This window comes from Manis javanica, chromosome 1, assembly GCF_040802235.1.
Source record: "Manis javanica isolate MJ-LG chromosome 1, MJ_LKY, whole genome shotgun sequence".
Lineage (NCBI taxonomy): Eukaryota > Metazoa > Chordata > Mammalia > Pholidota > Manidae > Manis > Manis javanica.
Genome location: NC_133156.1, coordinates 221,515,738 through 221,543,277, shown reverse-complemented (window position 1 = coordinate 221,543,277; position 27,540 = coordinate 221,515,738). Strand labels below are relative to the sequence as shown.

At 48.5% G+C, this 27,540-nt stretch overlaps 3 protein-coding genes across 14 annotated transcripts; 1 reads left to right on the top strand and 2 right to left on the bottom strand.

The window, feature by feature from the left end:
• Positions 1-67: 67 nt before the first annotated feature.
• On the top strand, positions 68-15,489 carry TRIM54 (tripartite motif containing 54). Of its 4 annotated transcripts, none has more exons than XM_017650647.3 (9): positions 68-592; positions 10,451-10,623; positions 11,165-11,336; positions 13,229-13,324; positions 14,049-14,282; positions 14,540-14,559; positions 14,672-14,796; positions 14,931-15,023; positions 15,335-15,489. In XM_017650647.3, exons 1-9 carry the CDS (start codon positions 425-427, stop codon positions 15,349-15,351), a joined length of 1,098 nt encoding a protein of 365 aa, XP_017506136.1. In that variant the 5' UTR covers positions 68-424; the 3' UTR covers positions 15,352-15,489. The 4 variants fall into 4 exon arrangements, with proteins under 4 accessions (XP_017506136.1, XP_017506137.1, XP_073071376.1 ...); XM_017650646.3 differs by having other exon boundaries at positions 70-592; positions 14,537-14,559; XM_017650648.3 differs by lacking the exon at positions 14,931-15,023 and having other exon boundaries at positions 14,537-14,559.
• A 353-nt stretch (positions 15,490-15,842) lies between these two features.
• On the bottom strand, positions 15,843-17,981 carry UCN (urocortin). The gene is made up of 2 exons (XM_017650649.3): positions 16,624-17,981; positions 15,843-16,382 (listed from the first exon to the last, which is right to left on the bottom strand). The coding sequence occupies exon 2, from the start codon at positions 16,367-16,369 to the stop codon at positions 16,001-16,003; it is 369 nt and encodes a 122-aa protein (XP_017506138.2). The 5' UTR covers positions 16,370-16,382; positions 16,624-17,981; the 3' UTR covers positions 15,843-16,000.
• Positions 17,982-18,209: 228 nt separating this feature from the next.
• On the bottom strand, positions 18,210-26,992 carry MPV17 (mitochondrial inner membrane protein MPV17). Of its 9 annotated transcripts, none has more exons than XM_017650650.3 (8): positions 26,914-26,992; positions 26,405-26,479; positions 20,635-20,750; positions 20,318-20,410; positions 20,130-20,225; positions 19,800-19,832; positions 19,505-19,557; positions 18,210-18,523 (listed from the first exon to the last, which is right to left on the bottom strand). In XM_017650650.3, exons 2-8 carry the CDS (start codon positions 26,472-26,474, stop codon positions 18,454-18,456), a joined length of 531 nt encoding a protein of 176 aa, XP_017506139.3. In that variant the 5' UTR covers positions 26,475-26,479; positions 26,914-26,992; the 3' UTR covers positions 18,210-18,453. The 9 variants fall into 9 exon arrangements, with proteins under 9 accessions (XP_017506139.3, XP_036865338.2, XP_017506140.3 ...); XM_037009443.2 differs by having other exon boundaries at positions 20,184-20,225; XM_017650652.3 differs by lacking the exon at positions 18,210-18,523 and adding an exon at positions 19,091-19,346.
• Positions 26,993-27,540: the final 548 nt, after the last annotated feature.

Here is a 27,540-nt window from a genome sequence, read left to right as displayed (position 1 = left end):
AATTGGGAGTTGGAATGTCATGCTGATGCCCCTTGTTCCCCACCCCCACGTTAAAATTAATCTCCTCTCTGGAGTGACGGACAAACAGTGCTACCCATAGAGTGCACAAAAGTCATTTGGGAAGCAAAAGAAGAAATTTCCAGGGCCGGAGTTATTCAAAGCGGGAGGGATAGATAAAGCTACACGAGCCTGGCTGGGGTACAGGGCAAAGAATAGAGGCAGAAGTGTCTGAAAACAGCTATCTAAGGACGAGGTGAATTGTTGGAGGAAGGGACAGGAGAGATAGCAGAGCTATTTCAAGAGCGACCAACAGAGGGAACGTAAGGATCCACGGACTGTCTGAAGAAAACGAGGAAGGGTCCAGAGGCAGTGAGGAAAGGCCAGGAGCAGGGCCCGGGCCAGGGTAGGCACGATCGCTGAGGGGATGAACTTCACGGTGGGCTTCAAGCCGCTGCTAGGGGATGCACACAGCATGGACAACCTGGAGAAGCAGCTCATCTGCCCCATCTGCCTGGAGATGTTCTCCAAACCGGTGGTGATCCTGCCCTGCCAGCACAACCTGTGCCGCAAGTGCGCCAACGACGTCTTCCAGGTGGGCTGGGGCCGGGGCCGGCCTGTGGGAGACTTCTCAGGTCAGAGCCGAGCCCCTAGAAGGTGGTAGGCAGAGCGCTCTGTGAGGTGGGGGCCAGTTGTCCTGGCAGAACAGAAGAAGAGCTGGGGTCCCAGTGGATCCCAAAGTAAACATGAGTCAGCAGCTGCTCTGCAGGCTGGTGGGGACAGCCTGTGCATGGACAGCAGCAGGCTGCTGGTTTCTCCAGAGGAAGGAAGGCCCATGTAGAACTGGGAGGGAGGTGATCCTACACCAGGCTGTGTAGCAGTCTGTGCCAGACTCTGCATTCCAGTTTGAAGTTTCAGATTTTGAGAATGGTACGGAAAATGTGGAGAAAATATCAATGAGAACATGAAACACAGAAAAATAAATCCTGTGAGAAAAGTCCATGATGACAGAAACTATATTTAAGGCAAAACTTAACACATCCATCTTTGGGGAGCAGGGTTAGACAGTGGGCAGGAGACTGGGAATTCTCCCCAAAAAAAGTTCATACTATACCCTACTCCAGAGTGGTCAGAAAAGGGGCCTGCTGGTTAAAAAGAGATTGAGGTCACTTACCCAGAGAGCAGGCAGAGAAGAAATTTTACTTCCCAGAAATGCAGCCAGTTCTGGTTTATGTGTGGGACAAGCATAGCTAATCAAATTCACTGATACCTTTTGGCTACTGGTTTCAAGAAGAAAGGCAGCATTTACTGGAATGGTTTATAAATGGGTTTCCTTCTTGCCCTGTATCACTGGTGTAGGTTCAAGTAATCTGTAAAATAGAATAAAGACCAAGGACAGTTGAGGGGGAAAGGCACACACAAAAAGACCCTGAAAATGAAGTAAAATCTCTGATTAGACCAATGCTGACTGGCTTAGTAGGCATGGTAGCGGTGAGGGACATCACCAACACTGTTCTTCGTCTATAGCAGAAATTATGAGGAAATGTGTTGAACACAAATGATTTTTAACTTACCCAAGAAGTGCTTCCCTTAAGTTCTTTGGGATAGCACATTTGGGGAAAAATAACGAGCTAAGTTAGGCCATCCCACAGCCATGTTCTGTGACCCACCCTTTTCTGTCTGCCCTCTGCCATCTTCCCTTGACTGCCTGGCCCTGTGGTCTTCCCTGCCATCTTCCCACTGAGGCCCATTCCCACCTCTTATCCCTCTACATGTCCAAACCTGCCATCATTTGGTTCCAGAGTATCTCAGAGCTGGTGATGTTCCCTCTCTGGGGGCCTAGACTGACTGCTGTGCTGCTCGCCCCGGCATCACGTCATGTATGAGAAGCTACGTCTTGCCCACCATCTTGGTTTTCCCTTTGGTCTAACTAACTCTGGACATCCTTCATGCTGAGATACCTAGGAGGGAATGGAAAAAAAGGTTTTGCCATCCTTTCTCATGAATTTGTAGTGAAACATCCTTTCATGAGATCCTGAAATTTGTGAAAGCCAAGAGAAATTTTGAAAGTGAAGGTAATGTGTCCTGCAAAAGAGGGGTCAGAATATTAAAGCACCAGGCGCCCCCATCATCAAGCAGGGGGCTCCAGGGGCAGGTCCTATGTTCGGGGGCTACAAGAGGTCTGAGTCGCCTCCCTCGTGTGAGTCGGTCCTCTGTCCAGGCACACTGTTTGGGCTCCTTGAAACTCCAGAATACTGATCTAGGCCCAGCGAGACCTCGGGATGATTTGGGCCGGCCCCTGTGCAGAATATATTCAGGAGATGACCTGATTCCCAGGGCTTTGGGATGCTTCTGCAGCTCTGGACTAATGTGTATCTTGTAAAGTGCTGAGCACTGCCCAGGCCCCCCAAGGAGAGGAGAATGAACAGCTCATTTCCTTACTGCTTTATTTGGGGTGGCCTGGTGGGAGGCTGACCCAGTTCTTCAGCTGTACTTATATATATATATATATATATACACACATCTCAGTAGATCTCCTTCTGAAAGATGAGCATGTTTAGCTTTTTCACACATTGCCTCCACATTTTGACAACTCTAAGCTTAATCAGATTGCCTGTTTTCTAAGTATGGGGACAAGAACAGAATTTTTGGTTCCTCTATCTTAAAGCCACTTAGGAAGAATACCCTTAGAACATTGCCTAGAAAGTTAATAGGACTTATTAAAGTTTTATATATATATATATATACACACCCACAGACATACACACATTATGTTTAAAAAAGTATAGGTGTTTCTGTCATGAAAAGTAAATCTTCACTTCTTCACTTTAGGCCCTCAATCCTTCCTCCAGATGGGAATGGGAGGTAGCCATTACCAACTTCCTTGGGTATCCTTCTAGAAATGTTCCATGAATAGGTATGTGTGTGTATACATACATTTAAACTAGATTCATCGTCCTACATCTGCCTTTGTTCACTTACTCTCTCTTAGCTGTTGTTCCGTATCTGAACCTTCAGATCTGTGTCTGCCTTTTTGAATGGCTGTGTAGTGTTACATTGTTATGACTGGACTACAGTCTGTTTAATCAGTCCTCTAAAACATTTAGATGGTGTCCAGTGTTTTGTTGTCCTAAAAACTGCTCTGATGGACAAGAAACAAGAATTTGGGGGAATTGTGATTTTATAATATCAGGTTACCTAGAGAGCCAGGAAGCAAAATCTGAAAAGTTGAAACCATTGATTGAAAATGTTAAACAGTATTAAGGGTTTGAGAGGAAATCATTCATAACCCTACCTCCCCCAAGACAATTATTTTCACATTTGCATATTACTTTCAAGCCCTTGTCCCCATGCATATTTTTACAGAGTTGCCATCACAGTTTAACTGGTTTCCTAGTTAAATTTTCATCCCCCCTCCTCTGAATTTAAGCAGAATAAAACATCTGAACACCACAGGGACCCCGTCTAATTTCTCCCTCCCTCTTTGTCCACACCTACACCCACTCAGCTACCAATCACTTTGACTAGAGGAAAGCTGTTGGTGTGGGAATTTGACACAAACGTCTTGCCATGTGTTTCTGTATGTGTAAACTCTATTCACTTCTAAACTACTTTAAAGCAAGCCTTCAGTTTATTTTTATACCTGCCCCCAATTCACTGTGGGCACTTGTTTATGAGCTGCAACCTGTTGTAATTTAACAGACAACCAGAAGGCCTGATAAGAAGGTTGTTCAGAGACAGCTCTTCTGGAGGGCGTCCAGTTAAGGGGAGATTCACAGAGATGGGAATATCAAAAAGGGGGCTGCCTTCTCAAATAAAGGACAGTCTGGGGAAGAGAGGACCTCTGTTTCAATCCACTCCTAATTTCAGTTCTTTATTGGTTAATTGTTAGGACCTGTTGTCATTGAGTATAGGCCTGCCAGTGAATATCCTGCAGCCCGTTCAACCACTTCCACCTGCTACCAAGGGCTCTGGGACACCTCCTCCCTTCCACACCCAACCTCGGGTGGGCCTGTTTCCTTCATGAGAAACTGGTTCACTGAAATTTTGCACATTGAGTTAACCTCATAGTATTGTTAAGGATTGTGTGTACTTTAGGGAGGAAACTTGGTTTAGTGAGGAAGAAAAGCCTAGACTGCCTTAGAATTCCTGGGTTCTAGTCCTACCAGGTTCTTCCTTATTTGCCATGTAATGTAAATCAGGCTGTTTTCACCTCTTTAAGCCCATTTACAGATACACAGATTAAAAGGATGTTTTAAACTGATCTTGAACATCATTGTATTTCTAACAGCCTGATTTCACAAATTCAAGATATATTATGGATCTCTATTTTTTAAGGGTTTTTCATTGTTACAGGTGTCCTAACTTTATTCATTCTTCTGCTTATCAGTGTTGCTTTCTGCCAGCCTCCTTTCACAAATCCCTGTACTGGGCCCTTCTGCCACCAAAATCCCGCTCACCCACAGCTCAGTTTTGTTGATGCCTGGATCCTGCTAAGTCTCTTCAACATTTTTCCAAATGTCTGGTCTTCTGTCCACCATTTTCCCATGGTTTCTCCAGCATATTCTGTGGGTGTGGCTCAAAGGACTTGCATAGTCCACTATTCATCAGTATGGAGGAGATAGCCTCCGACAACCCCCGCTTGCATCCTGGGCCAGGTTCTCAGATCAGCATCACTCTGGACAGCCAGGGAAGAGAGAAAACATTCTGAGGTGAAGTGTAAGGTTGATAGAGCAACTGCATTCTCAGAACATCTTTCTCGATGGAACATTTCTATTAGATGCCATGGAACATTACAAAGGAAATAGCACCGTATAGCCTAAAAGAGACAGCCCGTGGCATGTATGCCACACAGAATCCTTGAACATAGCCTAGAATTAAATTCCACTTATTTCATTCCATTTAATCCTTCACAGCAAAGAAAAAAGTTATTTCATGTGGTTCTGTGTGGTCATTATATTTTTAAGGTCTAGATTGGAATTGATAACAACCCTTTGTGCACTGTCCAGAGAACCTTCACATGCAAGATTTCATTTGAGTTGATAGAACGGATGTTATTTCCATTTACAGGAAGAACACAGGACACAGGTTACAGTCATGTACAGGGACAGAGTACAGACATAAATCTAGGTGTTCTGTTTCCTAGAGTGATAGAATGTCCTCTACACATCACATCATTGGCCTATGAAATTTTACTTTATGGGCTGGTTCCCTTGCATAAAGGAAAGATTTAAGAAAAGGATAGACACATTTATTCGGACAATACAGCCCATCAGTTATTCCTTAGTCTTAAATGGAAAGATAAACGCAGGAGATAGGATTTTGCTAACTGGATATTAGTCAGCTGAGAGATCTTTAGCCCAATGCAGAGACTGTCATCTATGGAGATGTAATTAAAATAAGTTGCCATCTACATCTTAGAGTATAAAATTCCTTTTTGTGATGAGGCCATCTAGGGACTCACAATCAGGAGAGGAAGTAACCTCTTTTTGTGCCATGGACCCCTTTGCCAGTTTGTGAAGCTCACCGACCCTTTCTAAGGACTATGTGTGTGTGGTTTTTCTAAGAACAATGTTTTTAAATGCAGAAGTGTAACGTATGTGATTATAAAGAAAACCGCTAGCATTAGAACACAGTATGCGTTTCCATTCATTCTCAACAGGGATGGTATCACGAGTTTATCTGTGGTATTAAAATTTTTGTATAGTGATTTTATTTATTTATTTTTGCTTTCATGTAATCCTCCCCCACTTACTGAGGTATAATTGACAAAACATATATATTTGAGCTGTACAATGTGATGATTTGATATTTATATACATTGTGAAGTGATTACCACAAATAAGCTAGTTAACATATCCATCACCTCACATAGTTGCCATTAGTGTGCGTGTGTGTGCACACATGTGCACATGATCTACTCTCTTAGCAAAGGCCAAGTGTACAGTATAGTATTATTAACTATAGTCACCACACCATACATCAGATTTCCCAAAACTCATTCATCTGATAACTGAAAGTTTGTGCCCTTTGTCCTAACATCTCCCCATCTCCCCACCCCCCAGCCCCTGTCAACCACCTGTCTGCTCTCTGCTTCTATGAGTTTCACTCTTTTAGATTTGTGGTGTTGAAATAATCGGAAATTGGTGGCGATTAGGGGAAAAAAGTCTAAAAAAGCTCCTGGAAGAGGAGGTGATGAAAAAAAGCTTGAGAAAGAGCCATTGGAATATAATTACCAAAATAATTAGAACATGTTTGACAGAGTAATATACATGCTTCTTGATTAACACATTAAACAATGAGATCCAGCAGTGGGCCTAATAACTACCATAGAAGTGGTGATAAATGTAAATTATTTTTGGAGATTTGATCAACAACTATGATGTGATATGAAAACACCTGTGATCTCTGTTGGTAACAAAGTCCAAGTACCACCCAAACTACTGTGTTTACTGCCTCCCTTCACAACGGAGGAAAATGCCCAATTTCTGCTAGAGGTTAGTGAAAGTAAGGATGTAATTTCCTTCCTATCTGGGTTCAGAGACGCCCTGAATTCTAGTGGTGGGTCTTTTGAGGACTATGGTCCCCAGTGCATTACAGGTGCTACCATCTTCCCAAGTATTCAGGCTTGAAATGCCAGAATTGTCTTTTGACTCCTTCGTTGCCCCATAGCCCACCCACAGCCAAGCAACTGACAGGTCCACTGGTTTGCCTGCCACGCCCTGGTCTTCCTGGGATGGCTGTCTGCGGGCAGGCCCTGGATGGCATTGGCTGTGGCACTTGCCTCACTTGATCTGTGCCTTTAGCCTCTGTCTTGCCAATGGGTTTCAGCCCCAGGCAAGTTCGCTATGGATTCAGTGTGACCAAAGAAAATGACAGTAAAACATTCTTGGGGTGAAAGGGTTATACCCAACTTTATCTCCACGGTGGCAGGTCAATCACTAAAATCCAGTTCACTCAGAGTGAGTCTGCATGCAGCAAGCTGGTCTCCGCCTCTGGGCCTCGGTCCTCAGTGCTGCCACCACTCCAGCCTCTGCTCTGCTCCCCTACAGGCTTGCAGCCCTGCCACCGTGTTGCCCAGAGCGCTGGGCAGAGCTTTTTACATAGAGTCAATAGCAACGTGTTGCCCACACGTGTGTAGTGAGCTAGCCAACCAGGGCCAGGTGAGAATCCTGGCCACAGGAACTTTCATTTTATCCACAGCTCCTCTCTCCCCTCCTGTCTATCCCAATTATTATTTCCGTTAGATTAATATTCACTCATTTTCTCTCCTAGCTTAAAAACTTGCCTACAAAATTAAGTTAAGATCCTTATTCTTGGACTCAAAGCCCTTCATGATTTTACCATAATTTAAAAAAATTTCTTATAAGCCCTTCATGGTAAAACCCACCTTTCTAGTTTTCCCCCATGACTTCCCTGTTTGTAACCTAAGTTTCTATAGTCTCTCTGGTCTCCTGAAACTCTCCTACCACCCGCCCCCCCATTACGTATCTACTCTGTCTTCAAGTGGTATCTTCTTAAACATCCCGCCCCTTGAACGACCGAAGTCCTTTACGGTTCTCGTAAGTGGTGTTTTATTTTGTTGGCTCTTATGGCACTTTAGCGCCCCCTTTCCTTCATGTCAGGACTGAGCATTGCATTAAAAAAAAAAGTTGCTTCCCAAACCCCAAAGTCCTTATACAAAATTTGGAAATTATGTATATTTTTAAAAATTTGGAAATTATGTATATTTTAAAAAGAAGGAAGGAATCACTGAACCCATTCTATCAACCAATGACAATTAGAAAATTTATTTAATTTTTTATTTTTATGCATTTTATAAGGTACTCCATGGTCTATATACAGAAACTTGAAAATGTAGATGAATACAAAGAAAGCAATTTTAAATCACCTGTAAATCCCCATTACCCATTTCAAAATTGGGGTACTACTGTCTATATAAATTTATATCCTGTTTTCTTCATCTAAAATCATGAGTATCTCCCCATGTCATAAAGAACTAGGTTAAAGATGGTTGCATTCTAAATCCATTATAATCCATTTACTCTTTATTTAATAACTAACATGTTCCACATCTGAAAAAGAAATTTTATTGCTTATTCTGATTAAAGAAGTAATACTGGTATATTATATAAAATGCAGACTTGATAGATAATACAAATTGTAAAATATATAAATCGGCCTAAACACATTAGGGGTATTTCAGAGATGGGATTTCAGTCAAAGTCAGAGAGAGAAAGTGGTTTAAAAAACCACCAGCTCCCTTCCCCAATCTCACAGGCAGACACACTGGTCAGAGTATCTGAAACTCTAACCATATTTTATCAATTAAGGCTGATTGCTCAGAGAATATTAGCCCTTGAAAGGAGCTAGTGCTAAATACAAAGCCCTCTTTTTAGATCAGTGGAAATTGGGGGCCTGGGAGAAACTATTTTCCCAAGGTCATATATCACAAACCCAAACCCAGATCTTTGGATCAGTGCTGCTTCCCCTGTATCATGCTGCACTAAATGCCCTCTGTTAAAATATGGCTATTTACCAAAAAGGAGTAACAATTTTATCCACATATCCCATACGGATGACTTCTTCATGGAGCCATGTAGCAAAAGGTTTCGTAAACAAGACAGACACGTTTTCTGTTTGCTTGTTTTGTGTGTGTGTGTGTGTTTAAGACAGACAAGTGTTGATAAGGCCTCAAGGGAGTCAAATCCCCTGAAATTTGAGCTATTTCCTCTCCTTCTCACAGACAAGCAGGTCATTCTGATTATAAGCCTGGCCCTTCTAGCATTCCAGGCGCATAGTTTTGGTTTGATAGGTCATCTTTTGTTTATCTCTGCTCAAGTAACTTCAATCCATAGTTGCACAGTTGATTTTTAGGCTGTTGTTTTTTTCTTTTGTGAAGGATTAATATTTGACCTTTCATGACTCTTTTGCTAAAATTTTTTTTATCTAAGATTCAGAAAAATGTTAGTTTAGCACTGGGTATCATTCTTGAACTGGCCTAAATTTTATTGTGTCTGACAAGGTAGTATATTTGAATTTTTAGGACGGACTTAAGTCAGAGAGCCTGAGTTCACATATTACCTCTGCCACCCATTTATCTGATGACCATGTGCAATTTATTCAGCTTGGGCTACAATTTCCTACCTTTGAAATGGGGCTAATAATAATACCTACTCCATAGCGTAATATGAGGCTTAAATGGGTTAATACAAATGAAAGAACTTAGAGCAAAGCTTGGGATAAAGTATGTGCTCAATAGATGTTAGCTGTTGTCATTTATTTCTTGTAGTCTAAGTGGGTAAATATTCATCTCCTCCACCATCTATATAAGAAATTCTTGAGGGCTAAATAAGAAAAAACCCATAGAAAAAAAGAGATAAAAAAAGAAAAAGCCCATAGAACAGTGCTTGGCACATAATAGGCCCTCAAAATCTGTGCTGTATGTTAGGGGAGGGAGAAAGGTGGAGAGCGGCTACTCAGAAGTTTGTCTTTACTGTGGGCTAAGGCTTTAGACTATGCCTCCTTTCCTCCCATTCAGACAGTTACTGAGCACCTTTATATGCTTGCCACCAGCAAATCAAAGCCATCTCAACCTCTGTGTCTCAGTTGCAAGTTCCTAGAGAGAAAATGTGATTGGTTCTGCTTGGGTCAGGCAAGCACCCCCTCAACTCTGAGCCAGTCCCCTGTGGCCTGGGCCATGGTAGGGCTCTTCCTCTTAGGATGGGATGGAGCAAGTTCTCTAAGAGGTGTAAGTGATGGGCATCTCTTGCACGCCCTCCTTCTGAGCTTATTCCTGCCATAATACCTGTGGGTTGCTTGTCCTTAGAGCAGGGATGCATTTATTTGTTCATATCTTATTCCCAGAGCATTGCAATTACCTGGCATACTCAATATTCATTGTAAAATGAATATCCAGTCTAGTCCTTAATTTTACAGAGATTGATGCTTGCCCAAATTTACATAGTAGAGCAGTGTCAAGGGCAGCACAGGAACCCATAATTCCTGATTCCCAGTCCCTGAAGTGATTTCCCAGAACTCCATGGCATGACATGGCTGTTCTGCCCAGTTATTCAGCACTTGCCCCAGGCCTTCAGAGACTCTCCCCCAGATGTGGCCTAGAGAGCCCCAGGCTCTGCAGCACAGCAAGTCCTTTCTTACCTCAGACTTCCTGCCAAGGCCAATGTCTCCCTACAGCCACAAGCTGGGCCCTTTGGAAAGGTGCCCTCCTGACTGAGCCGTGACCAAAGCCAGGCTCTGGGTGCAGGGACACTCAAGGAGGTAGGCAAATAATGAGGCGAAGATGGGGAAGAAGATCTTAATGAGCAGCTCTCAGAGGAGGGCTGACGCCTCCCGCTCTACCATTCTCCTACTCCCCCATGACTTTCCCTGCCTCCTCCCAGGTCCCTCCTGCCTCACTGTGCCTGTTCTCCACACCACTTTTTCCCCCCAGGCCTCAAACCCTCTGTGGCAATCTCGGGGCTCCACCACTGTGTCTTCAGGAGGCCGTTTCCGCTGCCCATCTTGCAGGCATGAGGTTGTCCTGGACCGACATGGAGTCTACGGCCTGCAGCGAAACCTGCTAGTGGAGAACATTATTGACATTTACAAGCAAGAGTCTTCCCGGTGAGCTGTTGGGCCTCTTTGTCTCCCTAGAGGGCAGCGCCTGGCACAGAGCCAGGGAAGCCATCAGCCAGAAGGGAGGGGCTGAAACAACCAACCTGTGTCTTCAGTTTACAGATAAGAGGACTGGACCCTGGGTTGGGGGTTGACTGTCTGTCTTGCCCCAGGTCACCCAGCTCAGGTCTCTGATATCTGGTCAGTGCTTCACCTGAACCCTCTCTACCTGGGGAGGGGCTGGCAATCCACCATCAAGATTCTTGCCAACCCTGTATGACTTCTGCCCTGTGGGACTTTCCTATCCACTGGAATAGACACTTTCTTGGATTTAGGCCTCCTCTACCCCTTAGCTCTTTCAATTCCTCAATTCAAGAGCCCTGTGGAAGTCACTCGCCTACCCAGCCCCAGCCTCAGCCCCAGCGGCAGCGACAGGAAAGGTGGTGGTGGTTGGTGAAGAGGAGGTGTTCACGGGGTCCCACACTCTCAGAGCCCACCTCCCCTTGGCCTGGCCCCCGGCCCTCCTGTCACCCTGCCCACTCCCCTGCAGGCCATTGCACTCCAAAGCCGAGCAGCACCTCATGTGTGAGGAGCATGAAGAGGAGAAGATCAACATCTACTGCCTAAGCTGTGAAGTGCCCACCTGCTCTCTCTGCAAGGTCTTTGGTGCCCACAAGGACTGTGAGGTGGCCCCACTGCCTACCATTTATAAACGCCAGAAGGTATCAAGTAGTGAAGGGAGCAAGCATGTGGAGCTGGGGACATAGGACTGGGTCTCAAACCTTAGCCTCTTACTCCACTTGGTTGTAAGGAGAGGCATATCAGGGTTAAAGTCCCAGGAATATGTGTAACTTGAAGTGTGACCTTAGGCCCTAATTTTCCTCACTTATAAAATGGGAGAGAAAATGCTTACTTCTAAGAGGTGTATTGAGGATGCAAGCAGAGACTTCAGTCTGATGGACTAGACTCTCTCAAGACCCTCTCACTAGCACGCAACTACATTCTACATAAAACATAATTGTAACATAGGAAGTAAAGACGATCTCCAAGTGGGGGTGGGGTGGAGAGGCAGAGAGGGGGAAGGAGCTGAGAACAGAACACTGAGGGCTAAGCCCAGAAAAGGCAGCATCTCCCAGAGGGCAAATGCTGCCAGCACTACTGAGCTGGAGAGATGAGACTGTGCCTCCAAACCTCTAAACCAGGTGGGGGACCTGAATCAAAGACCCCCACGAATCCCAGGTTAAACTGGAATCTCAGGAAAGAAAGCAGTCAGTTGTACCATCTGGATTTTGACAAAAGCAAATGCAAATTCTGCGTGGTGGAAAAAAATCCTCAGTTTAGGCCCTTGGGTTTTCATTAGATTCAGAACAAAAAAACATTTGTTCATAAGTGAAAAAATGTACTAGTGAACAGGAAGAAGGGATTAAAAAATAGCATAAAGTATACCATTTGACCCAGGAATTCCACTTATAGGAATTTACCCTAAGAATGCAGCAGCCCAGTTTGAAAAAGACAGATGCACCCCTATGTTTATCACAGCACTATTTACAATAGCCAAGAAATGGAAGCAACCTAAGTGTCCATCAGTAAATGAATGGACAAAGAAGATGTGGTACATATACACAATGGAATATTATTCAGCCATAAGAAGAAAACAAATCCTACCATTTGCAACAACATGGATGGAGCTAGAGGGTATTATGCTCAGTGAAATAAGCCAGGCAGAGAAAGACAAGTATCAAATGATTTCACTCATATGTGGAGTATAAGAACAAAGAAAAACTGAAGGAACAAAACAGCAGCAGAATCACAGAACCCAAGAATGGACTAACAGTTACCAAAGGGAAAGAGACTGGGGAGGATGGGAGGGAAGGGAGGGATAAGGGCGGGGAAAAAGAAAGGGGGAATTATGATTAGCATGTATAATATGCGGGGGCATGGGGAGGGCTGGGCAACACAGAGAAGACAAGTAGTGATTCTACAGCATCTTACTACGCTGATGGACAGTGACTGTAATGGGGTGTGGGGGGGGACTTGGTGAAGGGGGGAGCCTAGTAAACATAATGTTCTTCATGTAATTGTGGCTTAATGATAACAAAAAAAATAGTGTAAAGTGCAGCACTGGGAGGTGAGAAGGTCAACATATATCTAATCATAGTCACAGAATGAAAAAAAAGGGAGTGGAAAAGAGGCAGTATTATCCTAACAGATAACCACAAAGAACTTTTCAGAATTGATGGAAGACATGAATCTAAAGATAAAGTATCTATCTTTATATAGTATATAATGTTATATAATATATATGTAAATCTAGACTTTATATATAATATGCTAGTGCCTGGCATTTGGTGGATATCTGGCAAATGTCTGTTCCTTTATCATTCAGTGGTAGAGGGCTTCTTTTCTACACCTCCTTCCAGAGTCCATTGCATGTGCTTCCACACTTCTTAGGTGGTCCCAAGCCTTCTAGATCCCTGGAATAGCTTCCCTGAAGATGCCCTGATGGTGGGGTGGAGGGGACTGCTCTCTTCTAGGCAGCCCTAGACTGGGATGGCAGGGGGGCAGCTCTAGACCAGGTCCCCCAGCCCTAAGTGCCATCCTGTGTATGTGGCAGAGTGAGCTCAGTGATGGCATCGCAATGCTGGTAGCAGGCAATGACCGTGTACAAGCAGTGATCACACAGATGGAGGAGGTGTGCCAGACCATTGAGGTGAGCCTGGGATGGGAAGCAGGGAAGTCTGTGGGCTCCTGGAGGTGGGTCACAAATAGTGGGATGTGCTTAGCCAGGCTGCCAGGGTTTGAATCCCATCTGTGCCCATCAGAAGCTCTGCAATTTTGGTCTAGTTACTTAACTTCTCTGTGCTTTGGTTTTGTTTTTAATTACATAAAATAGTGACAATGAGAATGATATGGTGGCTCCCTCACTGGATCTTTTTGAAAATTAAATGAGATAATATATGTAAAAACAAGGGCCAGGAATATAGACAGCACTCATAAAGCCACTTAAAAATATGTTATTGCTGAGAGAGTAGACCTCACAAATTCTCATCACAAGAAAAAAGTTTGTAACTACCTGTGGTGACAGATGTTAACCAGATTTACTGTGGTCATTTCACAATATATACAAACACTGAATCAATACATTGTACACCTGAAACTAATATAATGTATGTCAGGTTATTATTATTGTTACTGTTATTATTATTATTACTGTTATTATTATTGAATTATTGAATTTTTATTATTATTATTACTGAAAAGATCTGGTAATCAGCAGCCCTCTGCTGGAGTTCTGGCTCTGCCACTAATTTGTGGTGTAACTGACAGGTCACTTTCTTCCTTGGCTCTTAGTAACTTAAAGTTAATGGGGAGTGGGACAAGTGGTTGGGTGCTGTCTGAGCTACGAGGTTTCATCCTTTCGCCCCCTTTTTCAGGACAACAGCCGGAGGCAGAAGCAGCTGCTAAACCAGAAGTTTGAGGCCTTGTGCGCAGTGCTGGAAGAGCGTAAGCGTGAACTGCTACAGGCACTGGCCCGGGAGCAGGAGGAGAAGCTGCAGCGTGTCAGGGGCCTCATCCGTCAGTATGGAGACCACCTGGAGGCCTCCTCTAAGCTCGTGGAGTCGGCCATACAGTCCATGGAAGAGCCGCAGATGGCCCTCTACCTCCAGGTGGGCCCTGGGAGAGGGTGACAGGGTGTGTAGTGGCTGGAGTGGGGGCTCTAGAGAGCTAGGTTTAAGTCTTATCTCTGGCACCTACTTGCCCCACAGCCTTGGGCAAGCCACTCCTTCTGAGTCCCTTTTCTCCTTGCCCAACTTCAATATGCATCACCGCCTACCTGGCAGGACTGGCCTGGGCATCAGAAATGGGACTTTGCCAGAGGTTGGCACAATCCTTACTTCTCACCCTCCTTTCTTCCCTGCAGCAGGCCAAGGAGCTGATCAATAAGTGAGTAGGTGGAACGGGAATGGAAAGGAAGGGGCGGCCGGGGCTCCACTGCCGTGGGGAGGGGGTTGAGAATGCTGGGGCGCTTCCAGCTGAGCGGCTGCCGCGGTTGCAGGGTCGGGACAATGTCGAAAGTGGAACTGGCCGGACGGCCAGAACCAGGCTATGAAAGCATGGAGCAGTTTGCCGTGAGCGTGGAGCACGTGGCCGACATGCTGAGGACCATCAACTTCCAGTCGGGTGAGGGAGGTGGGATGGGAGGGGGCGGCGGACCGCCGGGAACTGGGCGTGCAGCCTCTCCGGGTGGGGACGCTGTGGGAAATGACGGCCAGAAAAACAGGGACTCCTCCTCACGGGGCCTTCCTTCGGCCCAGGCGCCGCCGGGGAGGAAGAGGATGAGGAGGTAGCACTGGACGGGGAGGAGGGCAGCGCAGGGCCAGCGGAAGAGCGGACGGACGGACCCGAAGGTGAGAGTGGCCTGAAAGGCCCGGCTAGTACGCTCCGGTCACCTGCCTCGGTGATTGTCCTGCCTGCTGCACTGAGGATGCTGGCAGCCGCACTCCGTTGAAGTGCCTCCCAACCTCCCAGCAGGAGGGGGAGCGCCCCCTAGCGCGCATGTAAAAGTACACCTTCCCACCAGGCATTCCTCCGGGGCTTTAGAACAGCAAGCTAGGTGCGGAAGTAGAGGAGAAACTCACGTGGCTAGGGAAAGGGGTTCGGGGAGTTCGGAGTTGCCTTGTTCCTTTGGAGCGCCAGCCTATGGAGCTTTCTCTCCCAGGCACAGGCCTGCACTGACGCCCCCTGTTGGGGAGACCGCACCCCTGGAATTGGCTCTCGGATGGCAAAGGATCTGCGCAGAGACCATCGCGCCGTCCAGCTCGGCGCCCCACCGCAGGGGAGACTAGGGCTCAATAAAGGGCTACTGCGTCCCGACCCGCAGCTCCTTTTCACTGCTCACTCCCTCAGCCCGGGCTTCGGAGGCGGCCCCTCACCACCCTGCCCTTCTCCGATCTGGGACCATTTTAGGGGGCGGAAGTGGAATGAACTCCTTTTGGGCACCTCCTAGATATCAGGCACGGATACGCACACCCGTGCCAAGGAAGAGGATCGGGGCAGGATGCGGTGGCACCCGGACTTCAGTGTCTGGGGGACATAGGACCCTGGCTGAAAGCCGTTCTTCCGAAGCCCTCCTGCAGCATCTGGTTCCCTCCAGCCTGGGAGGCCCCACTTTCCCACGAGCTCCCACCCTGCTGTGGTTCCCCGCACCCCCACAACAGAGGCCAAAAGGCTCTTCAGCACTTTTATTAAAAACTAGTAACGCAGAGACCGGTCAGGGTATCCCTGGGACTCTCTAGCCCCGGGACTGGGTCAGTTCCACTCGCGCACGTCCCGCCCCAGGGGTAGGGGATGCGGGTCGAGGTTTTCGTGCCGCAGACCCCGCGGATCACTTGCCCACTGAGTCGAATATGATACGGTTCTGCTCGGCGCGCTCCCGTTGGCTCTGCGTCCGCGCCAGCTCCAACAGGGTCCGCAGCAGGTGGAAGGTGAGGTCTATGGACAGCGGGGGGTCGTCCCGTCGCGGCCGCTCGCCAGCAGTCCGGGCTCCCCATCGGTCGAGCCCCGCGCGGTGCGGGAAGCGCTCTGCCAGCAGCAAGAGGAGCGCGCGGGCGCCGCCTCCCTGGTTCCTCACCCCGGGACTCCAGCGCAGACTCGGGTCCTGCACCCGGGCCGCCGCCGCCCCCGGGCTCCACTGGCTGCTCCCCGGGCGCAGCGCCGCCAGGAGCAGCAGCGCCATCAGCAGCGCCTGCTTCATGGTGCCACCGGCCCTGGACACATACAGGAGTCGCAGGTGGCGCCACTCCCTGCGCACACCCAGCCTCCCCGCCGGACCCCTGTGGCTGCCGCCCGGTGCCCACACCTTCCCCTCCAGCCCCAGCCATACCCAGTCTTGTGCCACCCTTTTCTCCTTCCCTCCCTCCCTCATGGCGGGTCGCAGTGGGTAAGCTGAGCGCAGAGCCCAGAGCCCAGGCGGTGCTGGCATATGGGAGGATGCTCACAGCCACTCACAGGGTGCCGGAGAGCGCCTGCAAGGTGCAGGATGGAGCTCTAGTCTCTGTCCCTCGGGGCGTGCTGAGGGCGCCTTGGGGAACACGGGGTCTGTCCCGGGACCGCCGCCAGCCTTATATAGCTCCGGGACAGCTCCGACTGACGTCAGCGAGGAACATGCACTGATTGTAGAAGCAATGACAGCTTCGCATCCCGCCAGTTGCAAGACCCCAAGGAGCATGCCTTAGGACTCTAGGCTAGGCTTTGCCTCTCCCAAGGTAGGCTGGAAGTAGCACCAGAGTCAGACTCGAGAGCGAGGAGAGAGCAAGAACCTGGCTGGGGTGTGAAGACTGAACTGGGGGCCACCAGAGTCCTTTGCCTGCTTGGAACAGCCAGCAGTGACTAGGGCCGGTCCCTAGACCAGACTAGTCTGAGTGACCAATCTTTTCCAGCACGGGAAAGGGAGCTGAAGCATGGGGCTGTCCATGGCAGTGACCCTGTCCTATGCCTCTAGAAGGGGCAGAGGCACTAGAAAAATGCTCTGCTGCTCAGACCCAGTCCCTGGCCCCAGCTATCCATTCCACAAACTAAGGCAATGAAGGCATCAGCTACCACTGTGGAACCCACCCAGAGGCAGTGGAGGCAGCCCAGATGGGCCCGGGTTCATCTTCCAGCCCCATAATCTAAATTCAGGGCACCCTAAGAACTAGGGCCTCTGGCCTCAGGGTGCTTTCAGACCACAAAAGGCTGGTTCATCTGCTTCTACATTTGCCCCAAACTGGTATTTTAGCCAAATTAACTTTTCTCCTGGGAACCACAGAAGCAGTACCTTTGACCTCCAGATGAAGATCACCGGGTAGTAAGGAAACTTGGTGTCTTAGTCTGTTAGAGCTGCTACAACAAATACACCATAAACTGGGTGGCTTATAAACAAACATTTATCAGTTCTAGAGGCTGGAAAGTCCAAGATGATGGCACCTGTAGATTTGGTATCTAGTGAGACAACCCCTTCCCTCTGCCCTCTAACTTTCATAGTTGGCACCTTTGCACTATGCCCTCACCTGGTGGATGGGGTGAGGGATCTCTCTGGCACCTCTTTTACAAAGGTACCAATCCCACAAGGGCTCTGCCTTCATGACCCAATCATCTCCCAAAGTCCCCACTTCCTAATGCCATCACCTTAGGCATTACATTTTCAACATATGAACTGAGAGGATGGGGTATCTAACCAGAGAGCAACATTTAATCTATAGCACTTGGGCTCAGGTTTCTACTCTGCCACTCCCTGTGGTGTGGACAGTCACCTCACCTCTGTGGACATCAGTCTTCTGTAAAAGGTTTGGCTTGGTGGTCTCTAGACTTTCCAGCTCTAGACATTTTGACTTCCCACTAAATTTCCGCTGGGTCTTAATTCTTTGTCTCTGCAGGTTCCAGATTACGTATTTAGTAATATACTTACAGAGGCACCATATTAAGGGTTTGAGGGGGTCGTTAAAGAGCTGGGGCTACATGAGGGTTTCCTGGTTAGAGAAAGAGCTGTTTCTGTGAAGAATGGGGATGAGTGGCACTGGCCAGGACACAGGTGTAAACCAAAGGTGACAAGATCATATGGTTCAACAAATATTTATGGGGTGCCTACTATGTGGTGGGCATAAGACCATTATAAAGGGTTTAATGATTTCAAAAAGAGGTTATAGTTCAGCATGACATGGGCAGTTTCATGGAGCTAACCCCATTATGTTCTGACCAGCAAGCAAGCCCCGTGAAAACTGATGTGCCCACTCAGGAGGTTGCTTCACTCCAGGGTCACTCTGCATCACTGCAAGATGAAAACTATGGAGTGAGGCAGGCTCAGAGCCGATGTGCCTTCCAGGACAGGTAGGAGTTCCAGATGACAGCGACACACTGGACAACAGCCAACCTAAGGGATAGGAGTGGCATCGTGAAGCAGAGGAGGATGAAGGAGCAAGCCAGAGGGCAGAGGTGGGAAAATGCAGCAGAGAAGGATTATCTCTGAGGATGTCCAGATTCAGGGCTCCTTCCTTCAGCCCCCAAAGGAGGGCTTTGGGGCTTGACCAGAGGACAACCAGCTCAGGTTCTGGTGCTGTCCCACAGCTCTGTCTCAGGCACAAGAGCCTCAAAGTTAAATACCCACATCTTGCCACACACAGCTGTGTTATTCACCCCATCCAGGCTCCTTCTAAATACACCCGTCCTTCATGTACCAGCTGAGGGGATTTCATCTTCCACAAAATGTACTTCCTGCCCTATAAAGTAGCACCTCTTTATTTGAAATTTACCTTGCTCTAGTTTCAAAAAGTGTTGCAAGGGCCCTAATGTTTAGGATTTGGTTCATAAGTCTATATTCGTTTTTAGCTACGCTATTCATGTAAATTTTGCCTGTGTTGCCTCTGAAGAGTTTCCTATTCTTCCCTGTTCCCAAAGCCCTCTCACCTCCAACAATTTAACTACTCATCTGGAGTCCCACTACATTTTCCATTGTGGTTTCAGCAACCATCTTTATTATTGCAGGTAAAACACTACTTTGTAGTGTATTAACCAGGTTCCTAGTTGGCTCTGTGCTCCACCTTTCTGTCCAACTGAGGCTGTGCACCCCAGGCTGTGCCCTGCAGACACACCATCAAAGGTGAGAGTTCAGGTGGGGTGGGGACAGGGTTGTAGGGCAGGATCCTCCCTAGCAAGATGCCCACAAAGATCAGTGTGCAGATGCTCTGAAACAGATTCTGTAATGGATAAGAGATTATGAATAAAACACTCAAGAGTCTGAGCAGCTCTCATGAGCGCAGAGTTCTGGGGGGTCTAAAGTAACTCAAGATTGAAATGACAATCATTTTGTCGCCAATAATTCTTCCTTGAAGGGTGGGGTGGGGATCTGTCATACCTGTAATGAAGGGGGACCAGGTAGAAGTTGGCTAACTGCACAGCAGGCCAGAGCTACAAAAGACAGAAGGTAAAGGGTGGGAGGCTGCCCCCATGACCTGACCCAAGACTCACTGCCTCGCCTGGTTTTACACCAACTTCTGTCCAACAGGATGAGTGCTTCCCTGAGTATGGTGCCCACTTGGGGAATGAGACTATTCCCAACTGAGGGGTTTCTATGTCAGGAGGACCCCTGATCCCTGGGCCCTCTGCATTCAAGAAAGCAGGAGAACAGGCAGTGAGGTGTCAGCTCTTACATAGTAGTTGGTGATGAGCGCATCAGGATAATCCTGAGGAGACAGAGAAGGCACAAATTCACACCTGCACTCCCGACCTCCCCATCTGCATTCTCTCTCTCTCTCTCTCTCTCTCTCTCTCTCTCTCTCTCTCTCTCTCTCTCTTTCTCTCTCTCTCACACACACACACACACACACACACACACACACACACATGCCCACATCACACCCACCTCAGCTCTTCTTCTCTAGAGCCTGGGGCCCTACCCGCACTGCCACATTTCTCATCCCCATTCCTTGGGGACTGCCAGCCTGCCAGCCAGAGATCATGCCCACACCTGCCCAGCTCACCCGCTGTAGCTTGGCCCAATTGTCCTGGACTGACAGTCCATTGAGTGTGCCTACCAGTGGGAGGAAACAGCCTAGAAAACATGGGGCAAAGCCCCCCTGGGGAAGAAAAGGAAAGCTCTGTGAGTACCTAAGCCCCACACTTCCCCAGCACAGCTCACTCTTCAGGACTCCCTTTTCCTTCTGCTCACCTGATCCAACAACATCTTCTTTAGTGCATCGACCTTGGCAGTGCCAGGGATGAGCCGATCCAAAACCTTGTACCAGCCACCTACTACAGGGCCCTGAAAGCAAACCCAAGAGAGGAGAGAAGGGGTCAAGTGAAGGGGATACTTGGCTTTTTTTTTTTATCTCAAAGCTCCTCCCTGAATATGAGAAGCCAGATCCCAGGAGAGGCAGACACTTAAGGTTGGCTTAGTTGTAAGAGAGGCTAAGGGAAACTAAAGAATGACACGGAACTAAGGCCACGGTACCCTCCCCTGGCAGCCCTGCTGGGGGCGGAACTCACCACAAAGCCACAGCCCAGAGAGGCCATGGTCAGGGTCCTGCCGGCCTGGTGTTCCCGCAGACCTCGCCTCTCCACCAGCTGCTGTGAGATAATGTCTCCCAGGCCCATCAGGGACCCTGTGCAGGGTACACAGGCATTGTCAGCACACCTCCTGGGGATGGGCTGCCAATCCAAGGAGGGAGGTACATTCCCAAATGAGGCTCTGACACTCTGAGCCCAAGGGACTAATTCTGGAGCAAATGACCAGTCCCTTCCTGCTGCTTCAAGTCTCTCCTCTCCCAAAGATGGTGACACCTCCTGTGTGTCCTGTTAGAAACTAGGATAAGTAGCTTTGAATAGGCCAGGGCCCATAAACTCTGCATTAATCAATAAAGGGAAGTCATAGAAACTGCAGACAGAGGGAGAAGAATCTAAGGTGCGAGGGGCTGAGAACCACGACTGTCAGAATTATTTCATCCAAATGATAATTATATATCCTATATATATATATATATATCCAGATAATTTTACATATATATATGATAAGGATATTATTCTATCCTGCCAGATAATTCCATCCAAACCCCAGATTTTAGAGGTATGGAAATGAAGGTCAAGAACTTCACATAATCAGTAGGTAGCAAAGCCAAAGCAAGAACGAGGTGGCTTGATTTCCTAGACAATGTTCTTTCCCAGACACCACACAAAGATAGGTCATATGTAGGACGGTAAGCAATCCTGGGGTTTTCCCCCAGCTCAAGGCAAGACCTTGGCCAATGTCCTTCACCTCAGTCTTGGGGTCTCTATTTATGGAGAACAGTGAGAACAACTCTTTTTCTAAAACATGGGTGCTCAAATGGTCGTGGGCAGTTGAGGATGCAAGAGGCCCCATCAAGAAGAGTCCTGGTTACCTCTTAGCACAATCAGGTAAACCCAGACTGCCCTATGCCCAACCTCAGACTGAACTAGCAACAGATATAGCCATTTCTTCCCCAGGCCTTTGAATCTGCTTTCCCTCTCCTCACACACCAGCTCCAAACAGCCCAAGATACCAAGACAGAAATCATCACTGTTTACAGAGACCCCCCACCCCATCAGTTATGGTGGCGTGATGGTTTCTGGCAAACACACACATATAGGGCTGCTTCTGAGTGACCGTATGATCTCTAGCTCGCCTGTTCCTCTCACTGAGTAATGAGAGCCACACCCCCCAGCCCCACAGCCACCAGTGTCCCTGTGCCCTCAATTAGCACTGGGCAAACACATCCTTCAACCCTATTCCTTGGTCCAGAGCTGGCTCTGACGTCTGTGCTGGCTGCAAGCTCACTGCTCTTCCCCCACACCCTTTATACAGCCTTGCCCCTGGGCAGCCACGTCAGACAGCGGGGCTGGGGGCTGGGGCTGGGGCTGGAGCTGGGGTACCTGGCTGCTTGGCACACCCAGCCATGGTGCAACTCTGGGACCTCCACACACACCCACCAGGGCAGGCCTGCCTCTCCTCTCCCTGAAACCCCCAAACTGGTGCTTTTTCCAGAACAGGGCTAGACATGACCTCCCAGAGGGCAGGGATAGAATCTTAGGTATCTCTGTTCTTTAACTCCCAAGTGCCTCACAGGTGCTCAGAAAACAAACCACCCCAAACAACAGGACTACTCTGCAAGAGGGAATGAAGAACTCTATAAACAGTCTACCCAAAGATGGCTCTCAGTGTGAGGACAGCAGAGCTGAAGGCTTGCTCCCCGCACAGTCAGCACTTATCCCCCTAACAACTTGGGGTTGCCTGCTGCACTCCTGGGGTGGGGAGCTGCTGTGGCCATGCAGAGAGGGAGGGGTGACCCCAGAAAGACCCAGAGAGGGTGGAACAGAAAGGCAGTACCTCTGAAATACGGGACTAACAGTTTGACACTCTACTTTGGCAAGATGTTTACAGTTTACAAAGGGCTCTCACACATTGAATCTTCACAAAAAGTCTCGGAGGCAGGGGTGATACCTCCAGTTAATGTCTGAGAGGTGAGGTTACTTGGTAAGGAGTGGAGCTAAGGCTGGAACCCAGGCCTCCTAAGGCTTTGGCCTGAGCACAGAACAAGGCCTGCATTTCCAGCCAAAGTGATTGAGCAGGAAGGGATGATTTTCCTGTTCCTCATTCCCTGCCCCTGTCCCAGCCACAGAACCCATATAGACCCAAACCATCCCAGGCTCTGGGAGTCCTGGACATATTTGGTTGGTCTGGATCTTCCAGCACTCTGGCTCCCCTTTCCTTGGACTTGTTTCCAGGTGGCTGGAGCTGGAGGCCTGCAGAGACATAATGCCCAGGCCCTGTGGGGCAGAGCAAGGGGCTGCCAGGCAGTGATGCCCCATTGCCAGCTGGGCATGGAGCCCAGCGGGCAGATGATGGCGCAGGTGTGACATCATGCCCCTGGGTAGGTGCCAGTTCTCGTGACATCATTCGCCACTGAATTCAGCAGGGTGGGGTGAGGGAAGCTTCCCTCTGAGTGCAGATCTGTTTGGGACCACCCCTTTCCACTTCCATACCCTCTTCATAGGCATGGGTTGGGGTAAGCTCCCTGCTTTCCCGATTTTGTTCCTTTCCTGGCTTTTGAGTAGGAGTCTTAGATGTAAGAAAATGCAGTGCTAATGAATAAGGGGCAGGAAGCTGGAATGAGCAGGAAGCGTGTCCTTGAAGATAGGAGGCCTGGGCCATCAGGTTCAGCTACTGGCATGGGGCCAGTGGTGCTGTCAACTCATTCCTCCCCAGAAGTTTCCAATGAGTAAACAGCCACCTGATCTGGTAGAGTCCAGGGGAGCTGAAGCCTACCAGTGAAAGGGAAGAGTACATCCTCTGGGATCGGTCTGAATGCTGTCCCTATTGCTGGTGTGAACCTGTTGTACTACTGGAAAATGAGACACAATGGAAGGTTCTGCCGCTTGTCAGGTATCTAAACCCAGACCCGCTGGGCTACACTCAGCATCCTGAGGCCCAAGTGCAGGTCAGGGCATTGGGAAACGCCAGCTCTACCACTGACCATGTGAGACCTCAGTGCATGTCACACCCCTTCTTGCCTCAGTTTTCTTCTCTGTAGCATCCAGAGTTGAACTGAATGATTTCTAAATGCCTATGGAGCTCTTGCACCCTGCTTAATTCAGACTCCAGGGAAACCAGTGTCTGTAGAAGCTCAGCTGCTCCCACAGCAGGACCAGGGTGGCCTACGATGGATAGAACTGGGCACCTGGCCCACTGGAGACTGGAAGGGCCCTCAAGAAAGGACAGAGAAGGCTGACTCAAGATTCTGCAGAACACACAGCAGACCTTTGCCCAAGCTACCCTGTTCCTGACTCTGGCTTGGCCAAAACTGGGTGTACCAGACACTTGTGAACCACTTCAGGTCTTCCTGATTTTCTTATCTCTTACTCCAGCCCCTCCTGCAGCTCAGCCTGATGGATCCTTGCCTAAGGCCAATGTCATTCCTGGGGCTGGTGCTTTACCTGGGGAGGGACTGTGCATGTCAACCTACTTGTGCATGGGTGTTAACATCCCATGTGGCAAACCTTCAGCCAATGTGAAATGGGAGTTGGTGGTTGAAGTTTTCTCCAGAAAAGACTATTCACCCATATAGTCCTAAGGGGCATTTCAAAGGGCTTCCCCAGTCAGTTTTAAGTGATTGAGCAGCCATGTTCCCTAAGCAGTGTCCAATGTGACAATCCATCCTTACACTGGCTCTCCCTCTTCCCTCATGGAATTACTTCCTACTCCCTTACAAAGTGCCTGCACAGAAGCTTCAGGCTCTGCTTTTTGGAGAACCAAGGCTAAGATAGTTATTCATGTTCAGTTACAACAAACAGAACAGACCCAACCAACCCCAAACCTCAAAATGGGCCTGGGTTGCCAATACTCACAGGAAGGGCCAACCCCTTGGAGTCTTTAAGTCTACTGAGCCTTTTTTGATTCCTAAAGGCTTTTCACATGCGTCATGCATACCCTGACTCTGTGAGGTCATATAACTAAACTCAAATTCTAAATGAGAAACTGAGGCTCAAAGAGGCTTACTGACTTGTCCTGACTCACACAGCTACTAAGTGCCATGGCTCTGACACTCACATCTTGGTTTTCTAACTCCAAGTCTGAAATCTCTATCTGTTTTCCAGTGCAGTGAGCTATCCTGTGGGATCTTAGGAACTACTGTGCTGGGATCTAAGAACAGCTTGGTGGGATAAACCCACCTCCCTCCTTTTATTTGTAGTTTGACCCAAATTCACTGAGCAGCAGGGAAGGAAAAGTCTAAGAAAAGTGCTACCTAGCAGATGCTTTAGGGCTGAGCTGAGTGGTTGGCACAGTTTCAGAAGGACTGCGGGCGTGGCGCATGGGGCTCTAGCATTGACAGACTGGCATCCCAGTTCAGCCACGTATTTGCACTTGGGCCCTTTGGAAACCAGCTCCTGCCCTCATCAGCTGCAGATAGATACCCTGGGTAGGGAAACACAAGGATCATCCTTCCCTCCCTATTCTTGACAGCCACAAGGGGGAACCTTCCTTCCGGCAGTCAGGGTCCCTGAGGGAATCTGAGGCTGGGCAAAGGGCCCAGTGTGTCAGTTCTCATCACAGCCATACAGTCCAGCATGAGTCACCACACACGCAGTCAGGTGAGTCATGCAGGCTGACGGACTCTGTGAGGACAGGATATGGGGTGGTGGGGCCCAGGAGGCTGGGAGGGCCCGGGGAGGAAAACAGTCTGTTCCTTGGCCAATCACCCAGTGAAGTTTCTAGTGCTGATACAGGGCTATTCCAGTAACAAGACTTGTTCCACCCTGGCTTTCAGTAGCCTTCCATCCTTTCCAACAGTCTTCCTCTCAGAAGCCCATGGTCCTCATTAGAATCCTGTTTCCTTCCTCTCTGTACAGGCAAGACCCCTCCTTCTCCTGATCACTCCTGCACTTTCCTGATAGTCAGAGACCTGCTAGTCTTTCCCCCTATAAAACTTATTTATCTCCCTGAAATCCCCTCCCATATTAGCTAATCTGAAAAATGGTAACAAATACAAGTAAGTCACTGGGCTACCTTTATGAGGTTGGATTAAATCACTGGATTTGGAGTAAAAATAAGTCTGATTAGTATATTGTTTGGGGACATGTACATAAATAGTAAAACTGTAAGAAAAGCAAAAGAATGGCACAAACACAACTCAGGAAAGTGGTTACCTCTTGGGGTGCATGAATTAGGGCAAGCACTCAAGGCAATCTCAAAGCTGGATAATGATACACAAACATTCAGATTTAATTCTATACATACATGTCTTAAAAATTCTTTTGTAGGGTGATAGATACCAACACAACAAAAAGTACTAAGAAAATTAAACTGGGGTAGGAGTCCTGATTCAAGCTCTTATTAGGTGTGAGGACTCAAGCAATCCTAGCTCACAGACCTCTGGGGGGGCCCTATGGGATAATGTTTATTGAAAGTGTTTTTGCACAGTGTAAAATGTTAGAGGAGTGTTTGCTATTGTTAATTTTCTAAGTTGAGGCCTCCTGGGGCAATGCCTTTATCCTGAAGGTATGTCTCCTCAGCTTTTTGAGGACATTCAATTCCTACTTTACAGAGGGGCCAACTATGCATACCCCTTTCCTTAAGAACACTCTTGGGGACCCACCCTGCAAAACACACTGGGGACAGCGTGGAATGAGAGATAACCAAACCTTCAAAGGGCTGAATAGAAGCCAAAAATGAGGGAGGTGTGACTACGCAAGCTTCTGTCTCGCAAATCAGCCTGCTCCGGTTCCACCTCAGAGGGACACTCACCAGCTGTCAAGACCTGAACTTTCCACGGGTGAGCAGTCAGGGCCCGCTGGTATGCCCGCCAGAGTGCCATGCTTCCTGTCAAGCAAGAGAGGAGGGGGTCATCCCCCCCGCCCCTCCCCACAATTAGAGACGGTAGACTTTCCCCTTGTACTCTCTCCCACTTCCATTTTGTACTAGAGACAGCGGCCTCGTAAGGGATGCTTCCCGGATAGCTCCCCGTCACAGGGGTCGCCTTAGGCAATGCGAGCCCCAGCCCTGAAGTGGGGCCACCTGGGGCCTCCGTCCAGACCGACACACACACGGGGACAGGTTTGCTCTGGTTTTAACTCAGAGCCTGGTCGGTCCGAAGATTCGGACTCTCAGTCGGAACCAGCCCTCAACATTCCTGAGTCCAACCCTACGCCGGAAATTGGGTCTGTCACTGCCTGGGTCTGGAATGGCCACATGGGCTGTGGGGGCACGCGACGCGAGGAGCTTCGAGCCCGGGACATCCGAACGCCGGTACTCACCGGGACGCGAGCTCAGACCCCTCCACGTGACTTGAGCGGGCGTAGGGACTTCCTCCCCAAGCTCCGCCCCTTCCGCTCGGGGGCCCGAGGGGAATGCAGAGTGAGTGAGTCACCAGTATCCGTGGAGAGCGGCTCAGCTCGGTCTGTAGGCAACCCCTTTCCCACATGGACTACACCGGGACCTGTTGTGGGCCCCTCCTGCTATACTTCCCACCCGGGTCCGACCTCTGCTTCCTTCTGCCCCTTCTCTCCCCGGTGTCGGGGCTTCTCAACTTGGATAGACCCTCTCTGATTTCCGCGCCCTGGAACTGACCAAGGTGCTGACGCCCTCACTTTCAGAAATCAGTTTGGAAATTATAAGCCGTAGTTAGGTGCTTGCGTGTTATTGTTTTAGTCTCTACGTTCTTCACCAGCCTCAATTGTGAGCTTCTGAATGGGCGGAACAAGGTCTTGTTCATATATGTCATCTTCATAGTAATTAATTCAGTGTTTTGTCTAGAGTAGCCTTTAGAAATGCTGCACAAATATGACCGCTCCATGGAAAGCATTGGGATTACAGAACCTCGATTTCTGGTACCAGTTTCCTCACTACCGTGCTGTGCAGCTTTGGTCATCACTAGACTTGAA